This window comes from Muntiacus reevesi, chromosome 7 (genome assembly GCF_963930625.1).
Source record: "Muntiacus reevesi chromosome 7, mMunRee1.1, whole genome shotgun sequence".
Classification (NCBI taxonomy): Eukaryota; Metazoa; Chordata; class Mammalia; order Artiodactyla; family Cervidae; genus Muntiacus; species Muntiacus reevesi.
In genome coordinates this window covers 85538266-85555623 of record NC_089255.1, presented here as the reverse complement: position 1 = coordinate 85555623, position 17358 = coordinate 85538266, and the positions used below count along the sequence as shown (strand labels likewise).

The following is a 17358-nucleotide window of genomic DNA, read 5'->3' as shown; positions in this document are numbered from 1 at the left end:
CCCACCAGGCTGTGGGCAGCTGAAGGGTAGGGGTTGAGCCTTATTTCTCTTTATATCCTCTGAGCCTGAGCCAGCACCTGGCACAGAGCAGGCTCGATCAACGCCAGTGGATGGAAGAATGGTGAAGGCAGGCATTGGTTTGGCCAGGGCAGTCCCAAGTTTCAGAGGATATTCCTAAAGAGCCAGATGCTGCTACAGTTCCCCTTGCAGAGCAAGAAGGTCTTTAAAATGCTTATTGAATTATCACACCGTCACTAAGCTGAGAATGTGAAGTGAAAGTCGCTCAACCGTGTCCGACTCTTTGCGACCCCCATGGACTCTACAACCCATGGATCTCACCAGGCCAGAATACTGGAGTGGGTAGCCGTTGCCTTCTCCAAAGCTGAGAATGTGGTAATCCTCAAAACCAGCAATTGTTCAGCAGCTCAAGAGTTGAAACGCTTTCCCAAAGCCAAGAGCTAGCATCCTCTGGAGGATTCCTCTGGAGGGTCTACCCTCCCCTCCACTGGGGAATGCAAACCTCCCAATAATTGTTGAATTAATAGCTCTTTGGTTGGTGGATTAAATAAGTAAAGGGATCCCAGGGAGAAAGTTCTATTGCCCTTCTCTCTCCTCCTCTGTTTCCCAAGCCCACCCCAGGCAGAACCACAGCCTCGGGGCTCACACCGGGGGAGAAGCTGCACAGACATCTTTGGCTTTATTTTTTATCCAACTTGGTGCTTTCCCCAAGGTTGCAAGTGGATAAAAAGGGAAACAACCAATAATAGAGGGCAAAGAGGCAAAGAACCAGGACTGGGCAAGATCTGGATGTCCAAGCACAAGTCCGGGATCTGCCAACAAACCTGCGTGGTCCTGAAGAAATCACAGCCTGCCTCTGTACATTGGAGCCTTGAGCGGGCTGATGCCAAAGATGTCTTTCAATGGATCAAGTATAAACAGTCATCGCCTTACCTGAGACACTTATTCTGCTCCTCTGACCAATAACCACTTGTCAGAAGTAGAGTCCATTTTCCCCCCAAATACCTCACCATATGCGGTAGTTCTAAAGGTTGACAGAGTAGGACCCCTCCCCCTAAAATGTAGAATTCAGTAATGCTGAAACTGGTCATCCCATATTCCAGCCCGAGGCAACCTGTGTCCCTAAACAAAGTCAGGTGTAAAGGTTAACAGGGCTTAACAAGCACCAAAGGGTCTTACAGCAAATTTACAGCTACCTCCCCTTTCGAGGGTAAGAGCAGCCTGTCCTCAAGTTTCAGGACTTGGAGGGAGCCCCCCAAGAGGTGTAAGGCTCCTCTCTCTCCCTTCTCTCGCCCTCCCTGTGGAAGGAGCAATCATCAGCCAGATTGCTGAGTTCGGCTCACCTCTTCCTCTCTCCTCCCTTTTGGGATCTGGAACTGTGTCCACCAGCCCCTCCCTGTTCTAAGAGGCAGGACCCTACATGAGAGGCTTGTCCTGCCTCATCTATACCTGGGGAGGTAAGTCTATCAAATTCAGAGGTGAAGCCCGCCTACTCCAACCCAACATTAATCAGTAATAAAGCTGACATCTCTGTTCTCCACCTGGCAGTCCTGCATCTCCTTGGTTCTGCTTCTCAGGCCAAGAGGAAAAGAATATTTACATCGCTACCTCCTAAGCTCAAATATTTATTAACTATAGTAATTAATATGACACACACATACTAGGACCTGAAGTATCCCAGGAAGCAAGCCACAGGAGCACCGTGACCGGCTCCGTAACAAGAAATTGAATTCAGCTAAAAAAATTCTCAGTCACAAGAGCAATCAAGGTCCCCTCCAGAAATTAGGACTCTGATCAAGGAAGGAAAAGGCACATCCAGTCCCCTCACTCTCCTACTTTTCCCACTTCAAACACACACGCACAGAGATCCAGCATGCTTCCACAAGGATATATGTGGCCTACCCATTAGGCCACAAGGAACAGAAAACTGAACTCAAACCATCTGAAACAAAAAGAGAACTTCCTGGCACAAATAAAATGAAAAATCCAGTGGTCATCTAGCATCAGGCTCAGTTACATCTCGAGATTCAAATGACACCTCTCTCTACAATACTGATTCCATTCACAGATGGGCTTTCACCTCATGGTGGCAAGATGCCTGCCAGCAGCTCTAAGCCAACATCTGATACTCTTAACTAATCCAGCAGAAAAGACAGTGTCCCCTGAGGGACACCCTCGAAAGTTCTAGAGCTGACTGATGCTCACTAACCAGAACTGACTTGGATACTCAGAGGAGTGGACTACACAGACAATCCAAGTCACACATCCACCCTGAGCATGGGGTGAACCCCACTCAAACCTCATAGCATGTATATATGAGATAGGGGTGGTTCCCCAAAGGAACATTTAGATGCTGCTCCCTAAAACGAGAATGATTCCCACACTACAAAACTAACATTTGTCCACTACACCTCGACCCCTCGGGCAGAATCAAGTCAGCGCTGCCTCCTCCAGCCCACTGTCTGGGTTTCTGGACCAGCAGGGACTTCTTTGTGCTTTGTTGCTGTTGGTGTTTTAGTCGCTAAGTCCTGTCCCACTCTTTGGGACCCCGTGGACTGTACCCCACCAGGCTCCTCTATCCATGGGATCTCCCAGGCAAGAATACTGGAGTGGGCTGTCATTTCCTTCTCCAGGGGATCTTCCTGACCCAGGGATCAAACCCTACGTCGCTTGCATGGGCAGGCGGATTCTTTACCACTGAGCCACCAGAGAAGCTCTCTTTGTGCTTTATGCACAAGGAAGTTCACACCCGCCGTCTCTGTTTATAAGCATTCTGGGCGTCAGGAGCCTGGTTCTCCAAGGTATCTGGGTCCCGTCCGGTGCCCTCACGGCCTAGCAAAGTGCCCCTGTGCCCTAGAAGACACTCCTCCACCCTGGCTCCCACCCGCTCCTGACGCAGCGCTGAGTCACCATGATGCCCGCCAGCTGAGCACCAACCTTGAAAGGGCTTCCCGAAGTCACTGACAGCCGGGCTCATCTGGCGCCCGCACACTCCGGGACCCAGGGATGCTGGCTTGACAGGTGATATAATTACGTCTTCCCCTTCACTCACTTCTCTATCAGTCTCTCAGACCAGAACAGATACGTTTTCCGAGGGAAGAAAACACTCCTGCAGTATTTAGTTGTGCTCTTTCGTGCCACCCGGCTCCCCGTTCCCAGGTACACTGTCCGGGGTCCAGCCTGCATCCTGTCATCCGGTGCCAGCCACCATGCACTGCTGATCTCTCATCAACTGCCAGGCTGCACATCCCTTATTGCATGCCCCCAGCTTCTCCTTGACCTGCAGCCTCAATGCTTTCCAGATGACTTATACCCGAAGGCCAACTGTCTTCAGGACACCCGCTCCCCTGCCCACTCTGCAGATTCCCCAAGGCAGAGGGCTTGCCCCTGTCCCCATGGCCTACTTCTCTGTAGAATGTGACTCTGGTGGGTTCCAAGGCCCACAGCACTGTTTAGTTGGAGAAAACGGGGTAGGGGAAAGCAGGTGGTGTTGAGTCTCAGAGACAAAGAATTCGAGATCTTCCAGTAAAAGCTAACATTTCATCCATTCGTTCCTGTGTTCATTCTACAAACCTTTATTTAGGACCTGCTTTGTCCAGGTACTGTAACAGGTGCCAAAGATGTGAAGATACACAACACAGACCAACTCTCTGTCCTCAAGGAACATACCTTCTAATAGACATCTGACTTATTTTTGATACCTGTTTTATATGTACATTTATAAAAAACTGGCTCAGACACTATCCATATAACCCTCAGTAAGTGGCATAGCCATCTGTAGCCCACAGACAAGGAACACCGCACTACAAGAGGTTGAATGACCTTCTTAAAGCGCACGCTCAGGTCTTCTGACTACAAACCTTTCTCTTTCTGGGGCGTCTCCCAAGGCAGGGAGCTAGCAAGTTACAGCCTGGTGCTGAGACAGATGTTAACTCAGTTTCAGGCCTCATGGACAGGAGTAGAAGCTGCAAAAAAAAGAAAGACCCAGCCCCTGATCTAAAGGAATTTATGGTCTAAAGAGAGAGAAAGACACATAACCACCTATCGTGTATGCAGAAACAAAGATAGAGTGATTAAATCCAAATAGGAAGATATCTCTGGAAAGATATCCAGGAAGCAATGATTACCTCCAGGCAGGAAAACTGGGTACCTGAGAAACAGGGAGATGAGGATCATTTTGTATGTTCAAATATTATATATTTTGAACTGTGCACCAGTGAATTTACTTCCCATTGAACGACACTTTGAGGATGCAATCAGCCAAATCCTGAATGTGGGAAATTTCTCAGGATAAATGATCTGGTTTCTTCAACAAGCAAATAGCTTCTCAGAAAAAGAGGGAGGGGAAATATTACAGACTTGAAAAGATATAGAAAACATCAATCAAATGTAATACATGCACTTTGGGTGGATACAGGTTTGAATCAACCTGAAAAAGAAATTTTGGAGGGCAACGAGGAAGATTTGAATATGGACTAGCTATTAGAGTTATTAAGAAATTATCGTCAGTTTTGTTAGGTATGATGAAAGCTGAGCACCGAAGAATTGATGCTTTTGAACTGTGGTTCAAAATGAACTGTGGTTCATTTGAAGAAGACTCTTAAGAGTCCCTTGGACAGCAAAGAGATCCAACCAGTCCATCCTAAAGGAAATCACTCCTGAATATTCACTGGAAGGACTGATGCTGAAGCTGAAGCTCTAATACTTTGGCCACCTGATACGAAGAACTGACTCATTGGAAAAGATCCTGGTGCTGGGAAAGATTGAAGGCAGAAGGAAAAGGGGACGACCGAGGATGAGATGTTTGGATGGCACCATCAACTCAATAGACATGAGTTCGAGTAGCCTCCAGGAGTTGGTGATGGACAGGGAGGCCTGGCACACTGCAGTCCATGGAGTCACAAAGAGTCAGACATGACTGAGCAACTGAATGATCATGGTCCTGTAGTTATGGTGTTTTTTGAGGTCCTTATCTATTACAGATAGATACTGAAGTTTTTACAAATAATATGATGCTGGAGATTTGCTTTTAAGTATTTCAACAAAAAATAGTAACAAATGAATGAAGTAAATGAAGGAATGAATAAAGGGGACAGTAGATAAAACAAGACTGGCAAAATGCTGACAATTTCTGAAGCTGGATAACAGTTCCATACGGGTTCATACTCCTGTACCCTTGTGGATGGGTGAAATTTTCATAATGAAAACTTTAAATAAAAATTTTAAAAGTAATTATTCCAGCCGGCTAGGATGACTGAGGAGGAAAGCGTCACAGAGGCAAGGTGTCTGCGCTGAGTCCTGAAGGATGACGAGGAATTTTCTAAGGGGCAGAGGGCCTTCCAGGCTGAGCAAAGATACACAGATCTATCACACAACTCTCTCTATCACACACCTCTCTCTGGAAGAACCGAAGGTATCTATCATGCTCAATCGCTCAGTCATATCTGACTCTGCAACTCTCTAAACTCTAGTCCACTAGGCTCCTCTGTCCATGGGATTCTCCAGGCAAGAATACTGGAGTGGGTTGTCATTTCCTCCTCCAGGAGATCTTCCCACCCAGGGATCAAACCTGCATCTCTTGTGTCTCCTGCATTGGTAGGAGGATTCTTTACCAGTGCACCACCTGGGAAGCCCAAAGGTATCTATACTTGACCCCAAACTCAACTTACATCCCACACAAGCGCCCTCTTGCTTAATCCCCCAACTCTCTGGAACACATAGGCAGAGCACCAAAATCAACTACCATCTTCTAAATGAGAACAGAGTATGTGGTCGACAGCGCCACTCAGAGGCCTAGAGCAGGGGCAGTCTTCAGAGGACGGGAAAGCAATTAACCTCTTCCCATTGGGTTTTGCCTGACGAGGCAGTTTGGAAGCCAGCTGAGTTATATCAGAGACAGCTTGCCTTCTGCCTTCCTGAGTCATCGCAGACACTTGAGTTCCCCGGGAACACACACCAACCTCCCCAACAGCACCTTTTAGATTTATAACCTTAGAACCAGGGGGTCCAGCCTCACGGCAGCCTGGCAGCCCAGCTCCTGGGCATTAATATAGCTCCCCTCCTTCCTCCCAAGCCACCTGCCTCAATCCCCACCCTGTCTGTCCCCTGGCCACCTCCAGCTGCACACCAGAAGCTTGCTGGCTTTGCAGTGGCCCGGCTCAGATGGATCCCTCGGGTCCTTACCTTGGATCGAAGCTGCAAGTATTCCTCTGAGCCATAGGGGACACTCCTCAGGGATGTAAGATAGTCGTAACTGATCACAGCTGTCTGTGAACCAAGAAAGAGGAAGGCTTAGCACCAGACATCAAATATAACTCTGTTATCCAAGGCCCACATCGACAGGCCCCTGACACAGGTGGCATGTCCAGAGAAGCAATCCCATCTCTTAGAGGCCCTGCCCCCAGATTCTGGTCTGGCTGGTTTCTCCCTGTCAGTCAAGGCTCTGCACAAATACCACCCCTGCAGAGACCCTCAATCTAAAGAGACCCCCACCCACTGGGAACTCCCAATTATTTATCATGACAAACCACCATCCAAAGTTACCTTGCTCATTTGTTTCCTTGTATATGGACAGTCTCCACTTCGCTAGAAATTAAGCTCTGTAAGCACAAGGGCATGTCCTTCCTATTTATCATCGCATCCCTTGCATCTTTCACAGTGCCAAGCGCACAGGTGAATGCTCAACAAATACTAGTTAGATGAATGCTGTTGGATAAACTTATCCCACCTCTCTGTATCACAAATAAACACCATTTCATATTTATGTTTGCTCTAACAGCATAAGTTTTAAATCTAGGTCCCTTGGTCAAAAATCCAGAAGAGGTTCCCTTATGTTTGATGAATCAGAAAGTTACAGGCTCCCAGGGATCTCTGGCACAGAGGAGCCTTGAGGGTTGCTGAGACCAAACCTTCCCTTTTAGAATTCAGCAACTGCGGCCCTTAGAAATTAAGGGGCTTAACAAGGCTGGTATTGAGAAGAGTCCATTCCTTTGTCTATGCTCCCAATGTTTCATTCCATTCCATATATATTTACTGAATACCAACCACTAGCAAGACCTGGCCTGAGTGGTCCACAAGGATAATTAAGACCGGAGCCCTGTATTACGCTCAGTGAAATAAGTCAGACAGAGAAAGACAAATACTGAATGATATCACTTAAATGTGGACTCTAAAAAAATACAACAAGCCAGAGAATATAAAAAAAGAGGCAGACTCACAGATATAGAGAACAAACTTGATGGTGTGGTCACTCACCTAGAGCCAGACATACTGGAGTGTGAAATCAAGTGGGCCTTCAGAAGCATTATTATGAACAAAGCTAGTGGTGGTGACGGAATTCCAACTGAGCTATTTCAAATACTAAAAGATGATGCTGTCAAAGTGCTGCACTCAATATGCCAGAAAATTTGGGAAACTCAGCAGTGGCCACAGGACTGGAAAAGCTCAGTTTTTATTTCAATCCCAAAGAATAGCAATGCCAAAGAATTGTTCAAACTACTGTACAATTGCTTTCATTTCACATACTTACACAGTAATGCTCAAAATCCTTCAAGCTAGACTTCAGCAGTACACGAACAGAGAACTTCCAGATATACAAGCTGGATTTAGAAAAGGTAGAGGAACCAGAGGTCAAATTGCCAACATCCACTGGATCATAGAGAAAGCAAGGTAATTTCAGAAAAACATCTATTTCTGTTTCACTGACTATGCTAAAGCCTTTGACTGTGTGGGTCACAACAAACTGTGGAAAATTCTTAAAGAGATGGAATACCAGACCACCTTATTGTCTCCTGAAAACCCTGTATGCAGGTCAAGAAGCAACAGTTAGAATCAGACATGGAACAATGGATTGGTTCAAAATTAGGAAAGGAGTATGTCAAGGCTGTATATTGTCACCCTATTTATTTAACTGCTATGCAGAGCACATCATGTGAAATACTGGGCTGGATGAATCCCAAAGTGAATCAAGACTGAAAGGAGAATAACAACCTCAGATATGCAGATGATACCACTCTAATGGCAGAAAGTGAAGAGGAACTAAAGAGCCTCTTGATGAGGGTCAAAGAGGAGAGTGAAAAAGTTGGCTTGAAACTCAACATTCAAAAATAGAAGATCATGATATCCCATCCCACCACTTCATGGCAAATAGGAGGGGAAAAAATGGAAGCAATTTTTTTGGAGCCCAGGATTTTATTTTCTTGGGCTCCAAAATCACTGCAGACAGTGACTGCAGCCATGAAATTAAAAGACGCTTCCTCCTTGGAAGAAAAGCTATGACCAACCTAGACAGCATATTAAAAAGCAGAGACACATTACTTTGCCGACAAAGATCCGTCTAGTCAAAGCTGTGGTTTTCTCAGTAGTCATGGACAGATGTGAAAATACAGAAAAGAAGGCTGAGCGCCAAAGAATTAATGCTTTTGAACTGTGGTGTTGGAGAAGACGTTTGAGAGTCCTTTGGAAAGCAAGGAAATCAAACCAGTCAATCCTAAAGGAAATCAGTCCTTAATATTCATTGGAAGGACTCATGCTGAAGCTCCAATACCTTGGCCACCTGATGCAAAGAGCCAACTCATTGGAAAAGTTGATTTCCTGATGTGGGAAAGATTAAGGGCAGGAGGAGAAGGGGGCAACAGAGGATGAGATGGTTGGATGGCATCCCCAATTCAATGGACATGAGGTTGAGCAAACTCCAGGAGACAGTGAAGGACAGGGAAGCCTGGTGTGCTGCAGTTCACGGGATTGCAAAGAGTCGGACACAACTTGGTGACTAACAATAGCAGTGGGGAGAGGGAAATAGGGAAGGGCAGAATTGGGGAAGGGGATTAACAGGTACAAACTATTAGGTATAAAATAAGCTACAAAGATATATTATACAACATGAGGAATATAGCCAGTATTTTTAAATAACTATAAATGAAGCATAGCCTTTAAAACCTGTGAATCATGATATTGTGCACCCGTAACTTATATAATATCATACAGCAATCATATTTCAATAAGAGAATTTTTTAAATATCACTTCCCCTCAAAAAAAAAAAAAAAAAGACCAGAGCCCGGATCTTTAAAGAATATACAGCCAAGTGAATCTACAATAACCTCAATAAAAATTTCAAAAGAAAAAAAAAAAAAACTAAGCCAAATAAAAACAAAAATCCAGTGCCCTAAATGTAATGTGATATCCTGGAGTAGATCCAGAAACGGAAACAGAATAAAACTGACCAAATCTGAACAGAACCTGGAGTTCAGCAAATAGCAATGTACCAATGTTACTTTCTTAGTTTTCATAAATGTATCATGGTCACGTAAGATTTTAATATTAGGGGAAACTGGATGAAGGGCATACGGGCACTCTGTACTATCTTTCCAACTTTTCTATAAACCTAGAATGATCCCCAAATAAAGCACTTATTTAAAGAAGAAAGGAATGCACAGCCCAGTGGCTGGTTTATGTAGCGCTGACATAAACCTTCGTCCCTCCCCTCGGACTGTGCAAATCCCTAAGGCTCCATCCAACCCCGCTGCCCCTAAGGCATGCATCCTGACTCCCAGCCCACAGGACTCACTCCTGTGTCTGAGGTCCCACAGCAGCCGTCACCCGAGTCACGCAGCTTGACACAATCCCGGGGTTTAGACTGTTTTTCTGACCCATCCACGTGGACACTCCTCAATCAGAAGCTCTTTCAAAGCTGCACCTGGGCGGGACAGTTCGTTTCTACCCCTGAAGCCTATATGACAATATTGGGCTCAGAAGGGGCCCCTAGCAAGCACGTGGGAATCATTACATATTCCATGACCTGTGTATCTATTCGCTCATCGTGAGCTATGATAAGTTCCAGTCTACCTTGAGGCGCAGGCCCCATGTCTGAGCCAGGCTGGGGAGAGGACGGGACAACGCTGAGTATTAAAGGAAACGATTAGACAAGGGCCCAGACAGACTGTGCTTCAGAGTATATATCTACCCCACGGGGAGGGACGCGTGAGCTCGTCCTGCAGCAGACCGAGGAGGAGAGAAGGCAAGAAGCACGCGGCAGTTACACAGCGCTGTCTGGAGGAGCCGCCTTCCGCAGAGGCACAGAGGGCGCCGTCACGCCAGAACGATGCCGCTGAGCCATCCAGCACTCAAGTATTCAGCTCAGCTTCTCTGAGTGTGGGGCTTGGGGCACATCCCCAAAGTTCTTCCAGGCCCCGACACTCTGAGTGTGAGCCCCGCGTCCGTCATGAACCCTTCCCAGGAGCTCACTGGAGGCAGAGCAAGTTTTCAGCTAGGATTTAATCAAAGCTGCAAACGCCTCTTTCCCTGTGTGTTTGCTGAGACCGCCGGATGAGTCGGTCCCTAAGATAAGATACGGAAGGTTCTGGACAGGTAACGTGTTCAGAACAGAGACCCCAGGCAATCGCACTCTATGGTTAACTTCAGGATGGCAGAGGTTGTGAGCACAGGGACGTGGGGGGGGCACCTCCACGACAGTGCAACTGTGTAGTGGGAGCTGCTTCACACAGGTCACGGTACACGTGTATCGCCACATGTGTGTGACTGCTGAGTCCATCGGCTGTATGCATGAGCAGCTGCACCAGCGCTGCGGCTCCTCTGCCCCTCCCGAAAGGAGAAGAACCTACCGTGGCCACCGCTCGGCCCACCCTGACAGCACCAAAGTCATTGGGGTCCAAGTACTTGTTGCTGTAGAGGCAGACGCCAGAGGCGGCAAGAGCCATGCTGGTCCACGAAGCGAGCTTGAGAACCCTTCTGGCCATGTCCCCAGACCCTGCAGCGGGAGAGCAGAGAGAAGGGAGCAGTTAAAGAGCTTCATATGGAGCCAAATTCAAATCCAGGCTCTGCCACCTAATAGACCGTACGATTCTGGGGTCATTTTCTCAACCTCACTGCACTCACATTGCCTCATTTGTGAAACGTGATGACACCTACCTCAAAAGTTGCTGGGGAAGCACTTCCCTGGTCATCCAGCGGTTAAGAATCTGCCTGCCAATGCAGGGAACAAGGGTTCGATCCCCGGTCCCAGAAGATGCCGCATTCCAAGGGGCAGCTAAAGCCCGTGGGCCACAACCACCGAGCCTGTGATCTAGAGCCCTAACTACTGAGCCCACACGCCGCAACGAGAGAAAGCTCATGCACAGCAATGAAGACCTAGTGCAGCCAGAAAAATACAAACTAAAATATAAATTTCAAAAAAAAATATTTGTTGGGATAAAGTGAGATCATGGGGATGAAATGCTGAGCACAGTATCCGGCACAATTCAGCGCTCAAAGCCGTTCTTCCTTTCACAGTACCAGGCACTGTGCTAGGCACTAGGGAGAGAGCCAAGAAAACAAAGTTCTTACACTCTGGAGGAGATGACAGACCCTAAGGTATGTATGAGAACAGCAGCAGGTCACCAGTGCCGAAAAGAAAATCAAAGCGGGTAAGAGAAAGGATGACGAATTTGTAGTCAAGGATGCTGCTTTAGATGACAGAAGCGAGAGCATGGTAACTTCTGTTACCTGAAAACTATTATCATACCATTAATCTCACACAGGCATCATCAGCCCTCTCGGCCTGGAAGGGGCCACAGCCAAAACGGCAGTTGCTCAGAAGCTGCCAGGTAAGCCCTCCACATCTGATCGATTTTCAAACTATTTCTTTTGGATAGAACATAGACAGTGCCTTGTCTAGACTGCAAGCGCCTTGAAAGCCAACACCACGGCGGTTACTACTTCGTCTACTCCCAGTCCCGTAGGCTGCGTTACGACTGGGGGCTCAAAGTCCCCTTCAGATAAGCTCTGTTTAACCAAACTCACCGTTCCACTCAGTTGAACCAAGCGGGCTCCCAGCTCTGATACCTTTCCCCACCCAGTTCTATCGCCCAGTCCACCAGGCAACACAGTCTTTGAGGCCACTGTACCCAATGCGCAGCTTCCCCTTCAATTCCGAGGAATACTACATCTAACATCCTTGACCACAGCTGTGGCTGCCGGTGGAGAAAACCCACCCAGGAGAAGTGCCACCACCAACCCACCTGCAGGTACAAGCCCTGAACAGACGTGTAGGGGGAAATTTCCTTGCAGCAGGAAAATTTAGGTCATCACCCTGTTTGTTTCTGCTCTGGACTCAGTCTATGACCATCCCCTCCCTGATCTGTGCCTCTGATTCCCCTCCATATGGAGACAATTGCTGTAAATAGCCTTGTCTCCACTTTCTTTAGTCAGTTTTGACTCATGCCTCATAATATAGTCACAGATTTTTTTAAAGTATCCACAGGGACATCTTTTTCCATTCTTTTACTTTCAACTTACACTTTATACTGTCTCTCTAAATAGTATATAGTGGATTTTGTCTGTTTGCATTTAATATAGTCGTTTATGTATTCTGATTTAATTTTACCATCTTCTGTGCTTTCTATTTTCCTACCTGTTCTGTGTCTTTTTCTCTCCTTTCTTGACTTTTTGGGACCCAGTTCTTTTTATAATCCCATTGTCTTTCCCTCTGCAGTCTTCTTTTCCTAGCCAACATTTCTAAAGTGTGGTTAGAAGAACACTTGCAAAAAATATCAATCTGGGTGCCATTTCAAAAATGCAGATTTCTGCTAGACTCGCAGACCTAGAAAACAAACTTATGATTACCAAAAGGGGAATGGGTTGGGAAGGGCTAAATTTGGAATTTGAGATTAACAGAGACACACTACTATGTATGAAATAAACAACACAACCTATTGCGTAGCACAGGGGACTATATTCTATATCTTATAATAACATAAAATGGAAAAAGAATTTGAAAACAAAAATATGCTTAAATAAATGACTTTGCTATCCACCTGAAACATTGTAAATCAAGTATATTTCAATAAAAATTAATAATGATAATGATGTAACAGTAAAAAAGAAAAAATTAAAGACTTCTGAAGCCCACCCTTTGGCCCGCTGAATCAACACTGGGGATAGGACTTGGGAATTTGCATTTTAATAGGAAACATAATGGGTTATTTTTAGGCAAAGTTTGAGAACCATTCTTGTTAATATTTCAATTTTAATAGAGGCTTCATGTGTTCAAATTCATCAGTGAAACCATGCCCCCACAACAAACTTTCCAAGTTTATCCTACCCATTCACACCCCAGCTGACTGCATTCACCCCAGGAGGATGACTGCAAGCAATTATTTTTAAAGGGATAATTTAAGAAACTCATTTCTTTCACTAAACACAAATGTTCTGGCCCAACTCCTGGGATCAGTTCCTAACTCTGCAAGTAAGGGATTTGAAGATAAAAAGAATAAATTAAACCATGCTTGCAGTGTCCCCTTTATCCCATTCCTTGCTGTCATTGTTCAGTCCTGTCTGACTCTTTGTGACCCCATGAACTGCAGCAACCCAGAATTCCCTGTCCATCACCATCTCCTGGAGCTTGCTCAAACTCATGTCCATTGAGTCAGTGATGCCACCCAACCATCTCATTCTCTGTCATCCCCTTCAATCTTTCCCAGCATCAGGGTCTTTTCTAATGAGTTAGCTCTTCAAATCAGGTGGCCAAAGTATTGGAGCTTCAGCTTCAGCATCAGTCGTTCTAATAAATATTCAGGGTTGATTTCCTTTAGGATTCACTGGTTTGATCTCCTTGCAGTTGAAGGGACTCCCAAGAGTCTTCTCCAACACCACAGTTCAAAATTATCAGTTCTTCTTTATCCAACTATCACATCTACAAGACTACAAAGCTAGTGGAGGTGATGGAATTCCAGCTGAGCTACTTCAGCTAGAAATAGCTTTGACTATACAGACCTTTGTGGGCAAAGCAATATCTCTACTTTTTAATATGCTCTCTAGGTTTATGATAGCTTTTCTTCCAAGGAGCAAGCGTCTTCTAATTTCATGGCTGCAGTCACCATCCGCAGTGATTTTAGAGCCCAAGAAAATAGTCTCTCGCTGTTTCCATTGTTTTCCAATCTATATGTCATGAAGTGATGGGACCAGATGCCATGATTTCATTTTTTGAATGTTGAGTTTTAAGTCAGCTTTTTCACCCTCCTCTTTCACTTTCATCAAGAGGCTCTTTAGTTCTTCACTTTCTGCTGAAACAGTGGTGTCATCTGTATATGAGGTTATTGATATTTCTCCAGGCAATCTTGATTCCAGCTTGTACTTCATCTATCCCAGCATTTCACATGATGTATTCTGCATATAAGTTAAATAAGCAGGGTGACGATATACAGCCTTGAAGTACTCCTTTCCCAGTTTGGAACCAGTCTGCTGTTCCAAGTTTGGTTCTAACTTTTGCTTCTTGACCTGCATACAGATTTCTCAGGAGGCAGGTAAGGTGGTCTGGTATTCCCATCTCTTTCAGAATTTTCCACAGTTTATTGTGATCCACACAGTTAAAGGCTTTGTCACAGTCAATGCAACAGAAGTAGATATTTTTCTTGAATTCTCTTGCTTTTTCTATGATCCAACGGATGTTGGCAACTTGATCTCTGGTTCCTCTGCCTTTTCTAAATCCAGCTTGACCATCTGGAAGCTCTTGGTTCACATACTGTTAAAGACTGGCTTGGAGAATTTTGAGTATTACTTTGCTAGCATGTGAAATGAGTGCAGCAGCTTGAACATCCTTTGGCAATGCCTTTCTTTGGGATTAGAATGAAAACTGACCTTTTCCAGTCTTGTGGCCACTGCTGAGCTTTCCAAATTTGCTAGCATATTGAGTGCAGCACTTTCACAGCATCATCTTTTAGGATTTGAGATAGCTCAACTGGAATTCCATCACATCCACTAGCTTTGCTCGTAGTGATGCTTCCATGTGACTTCACTTTCCAGGATGGCTGGCTCTAGGTGAGTGATCACTCCATTGTGGTTATCTGGATCATTAAGATCTTTTTTGTATAGTTCTTCTATGTATTCTTGCCACCTCTTCTTAATATCTTCTGCTTCTGTTAGGTCCATACCACTTTCCATACCACTTTTGTCCTTTATTGTGCCCATCTTTGCATGAAATGTTCCCTTGGTACCTCTAGTTTTCTTGATGAGATCTTCAGTCTTTCCCATTCTATTGTTTTTCTCTATTTCTATGCATTGTTCACTTAGGAAAGCTTTCTTACCTCCCCTCGCTGTTCTTTGGAACTCTGCATTCAGGTGGGTATACCTTTCCTTTTCTTCTTTGCCTTTCACTTCTCTTGCTTTCTCAGCTATTTGTAAGGCCTCCTCAGACAGCCATTTTGCCTTTTTGCATTTCTTTTTCTTGAGGATGGTTTTGATCACCACCTCCTGTACAATGTCACTAACCTCTGTCCATAGTTTTTCAGGCACTCAGTCTATCAGATCTAATCCCTTGAATCTATTTGTCACTTCTACTGTATAATTGTAAGGGATTTTATTTAGGTCATACCTAAATGGCCTAGTGGCTTTCCCTACTTTCCTCAACTTAAGTCTGAATTTGAAAATAAGGAATTCATGATCTGAGCCACAGTCAGCTCCTGGTCTTGTTTCTGCTGACTCTATAGAGCTTCTCCATCTTCAGCTGCAAAGAATATATTCATTCTGATTTCATTGTTAATCATCTGGCGATGTCCATGTGTAGGGTAGTCTCATGTTGCTGGAAGTGGGTGTCTGCTATGACCAGTGCATTCTCTTAGCAAAACTCTGTTAGCTTTTGCCCTGCTACATTTTGTACTACAAGGCCAAACTTGCCTGTTACTCCAGGTACCTTCCTACTTTTGCATTCTAGGCCCCTATGATGAAAAGGACATCATTTTGGGGGTGTTAGTTCTAGAAGGTCTTGTAGGTCTTCATAGAACTGTCCATCTTCAGCTTCTTTGGCATTAGCGGTTGGCTATCCCTGGTTCCTTTCAGATGAGGGACAGCACTGTGGTTGAGAATAGGCATCCTAGAATCCAGTGGCCTGGGTCTGAGTCCCATCATGGTCTCTTACCCTGAGTCCTGGGACCTCGTCTATACCATGGGGGTGATCAAAGCCATGCCTACTTGATGGGGTGGTGAGGAATGAGGAAATCATGCAAATATTTAACAAGGTGCCAGCTACACAGCAAGAACACAATAGAAACCACTATTGTCAGGGAACCTTGAATCAAGAAGAATTTGGGAGAGTTCAAGAGGAGAGAGGCAAGCCCAGCCCATAATATGTCCTGCCAACCTCCCAGAAATCCTCACACTGGAATCCATCTTGGCTGAGAGGTGCACACCCAGCTAGTAAGGACCCTGAGTCAGACCAGATACAGACACGAACAAGATGATTGGCCGGAGACAACCCAGAAAGTAACCCACCTCCATAAAGCCTGAGCCTGCGAGCCACTGGGCAGAGCAGTGCTCCTGGGGTCCCTCGCCTTCCTGCCCTCTGCTCAGACACCACTCTTCATTACAGGCCTTTGGTTTGTCAGCACGTGTGTCTCTTCAGACAACTCACTTCCAAGTCAGACAAGAGCCCGATCCCAGGCCCTGGAAGGGTCCCCTCCAGTAACGCTACGCCCACCACTACCACCACTGTTCTTGCTATCTCCCTGCCCAAAGGCAGCCTCGGTAAAGCATCCTGTTACTCCCCAGCCTATCAGCTTCTGCATGCCCGACTGCTAACACTTTGGCGGTCCCCCACCTAACCCCACCTTTTCACCCTGCTCGCTACAACCTCAGCCTGTAGTATCTTCTGTCAAAAGCGGCAGTACACTTGATTTCCCTCCACCTTCTTTCTGCCAAGACACAGGTTCCCAGCTGAATCCAGGCGCAGGCCTTAAATTAGGCTGAGTGCTCTCAGGTCCTCACACACCTTTCTCCTTTGAGATCAAGGAGGCCCATGAGGACCATCCTTCTGGGGCCTGAAGAAAAGCTGACAACGAGAAGGTGGTATAGGGCAAGCAGGGGTCAGGAACTCAGCCTCTGGAGCCGGGAAGAACCCCGGCTCTGCTGCTCACCAGTTCTGCGACCTTCAGAAAGCCACAGCCTCTTAGAGTCTGATCGACAAAAAATGCTCTCGGAACTCCTCTGAAGTCCTGAGGGCCACTCAGCTTCCCTGGCGGGTTTTCGGCCTGCTTCACTCACACGTCTTCCTGTTGTGACCTCTCACTTCTGAAGGTGGGAAAAATTAAGAATTTTTGAAAACAGTTTTTAGAAGACCCCGTAATAGAGGTTTTCTGAGGACACAATTTCTCCAGGAATGGAAGAAGCAGATGGAGATCAATTATGTATTCAGCGCAGGACTCAAGGTGCCTTCATCAACCTTACTGACTACAGGGACAGAGAGACTTGGTATCTGTATCTTAAGGATCTTAAAGCAACTGAATCCTGGCAAAAAGATCCAGAGATCAAGCCCTGAGCCTTTGGAGAGGGAGCACTGACTCCAAGACCCTAGA

At 45.9% G+C, this 17358-nt stretch overlaps 1 protein-coding gene across 3 annotated transcripts in view; it reads right to left on the bottom strand.

The window, feature by feature from the left end:
• ADCK1 (aarF domain containing kinase 1) overlaps nt 1-17358 on the bottom strand; it is a 138867-nt gene that overhangs the window by 110153 nt on the left and 11356 nt on the right. For all 3 annotated transcript variants that reach the window (XM_065940442.1, XM_065940445.1, XM_065940444.1), the window contains exons 2-3: nt 10639-10784; nt 6202-6285 (exon numbers count right to left, since the gene is read on the bottom strand). In XM_065940442.1, the coding sequence (XP_065796514.1) occupies nt 6202-6285; nt 10639-10773 (219 nt within the window). In that variant the 5' untranslated portion in view covers nt 10774-10784. The remainder of the gene's footprint in view (nt 1-6201; nt 6286-10638; nt 10785-17358) is intronic.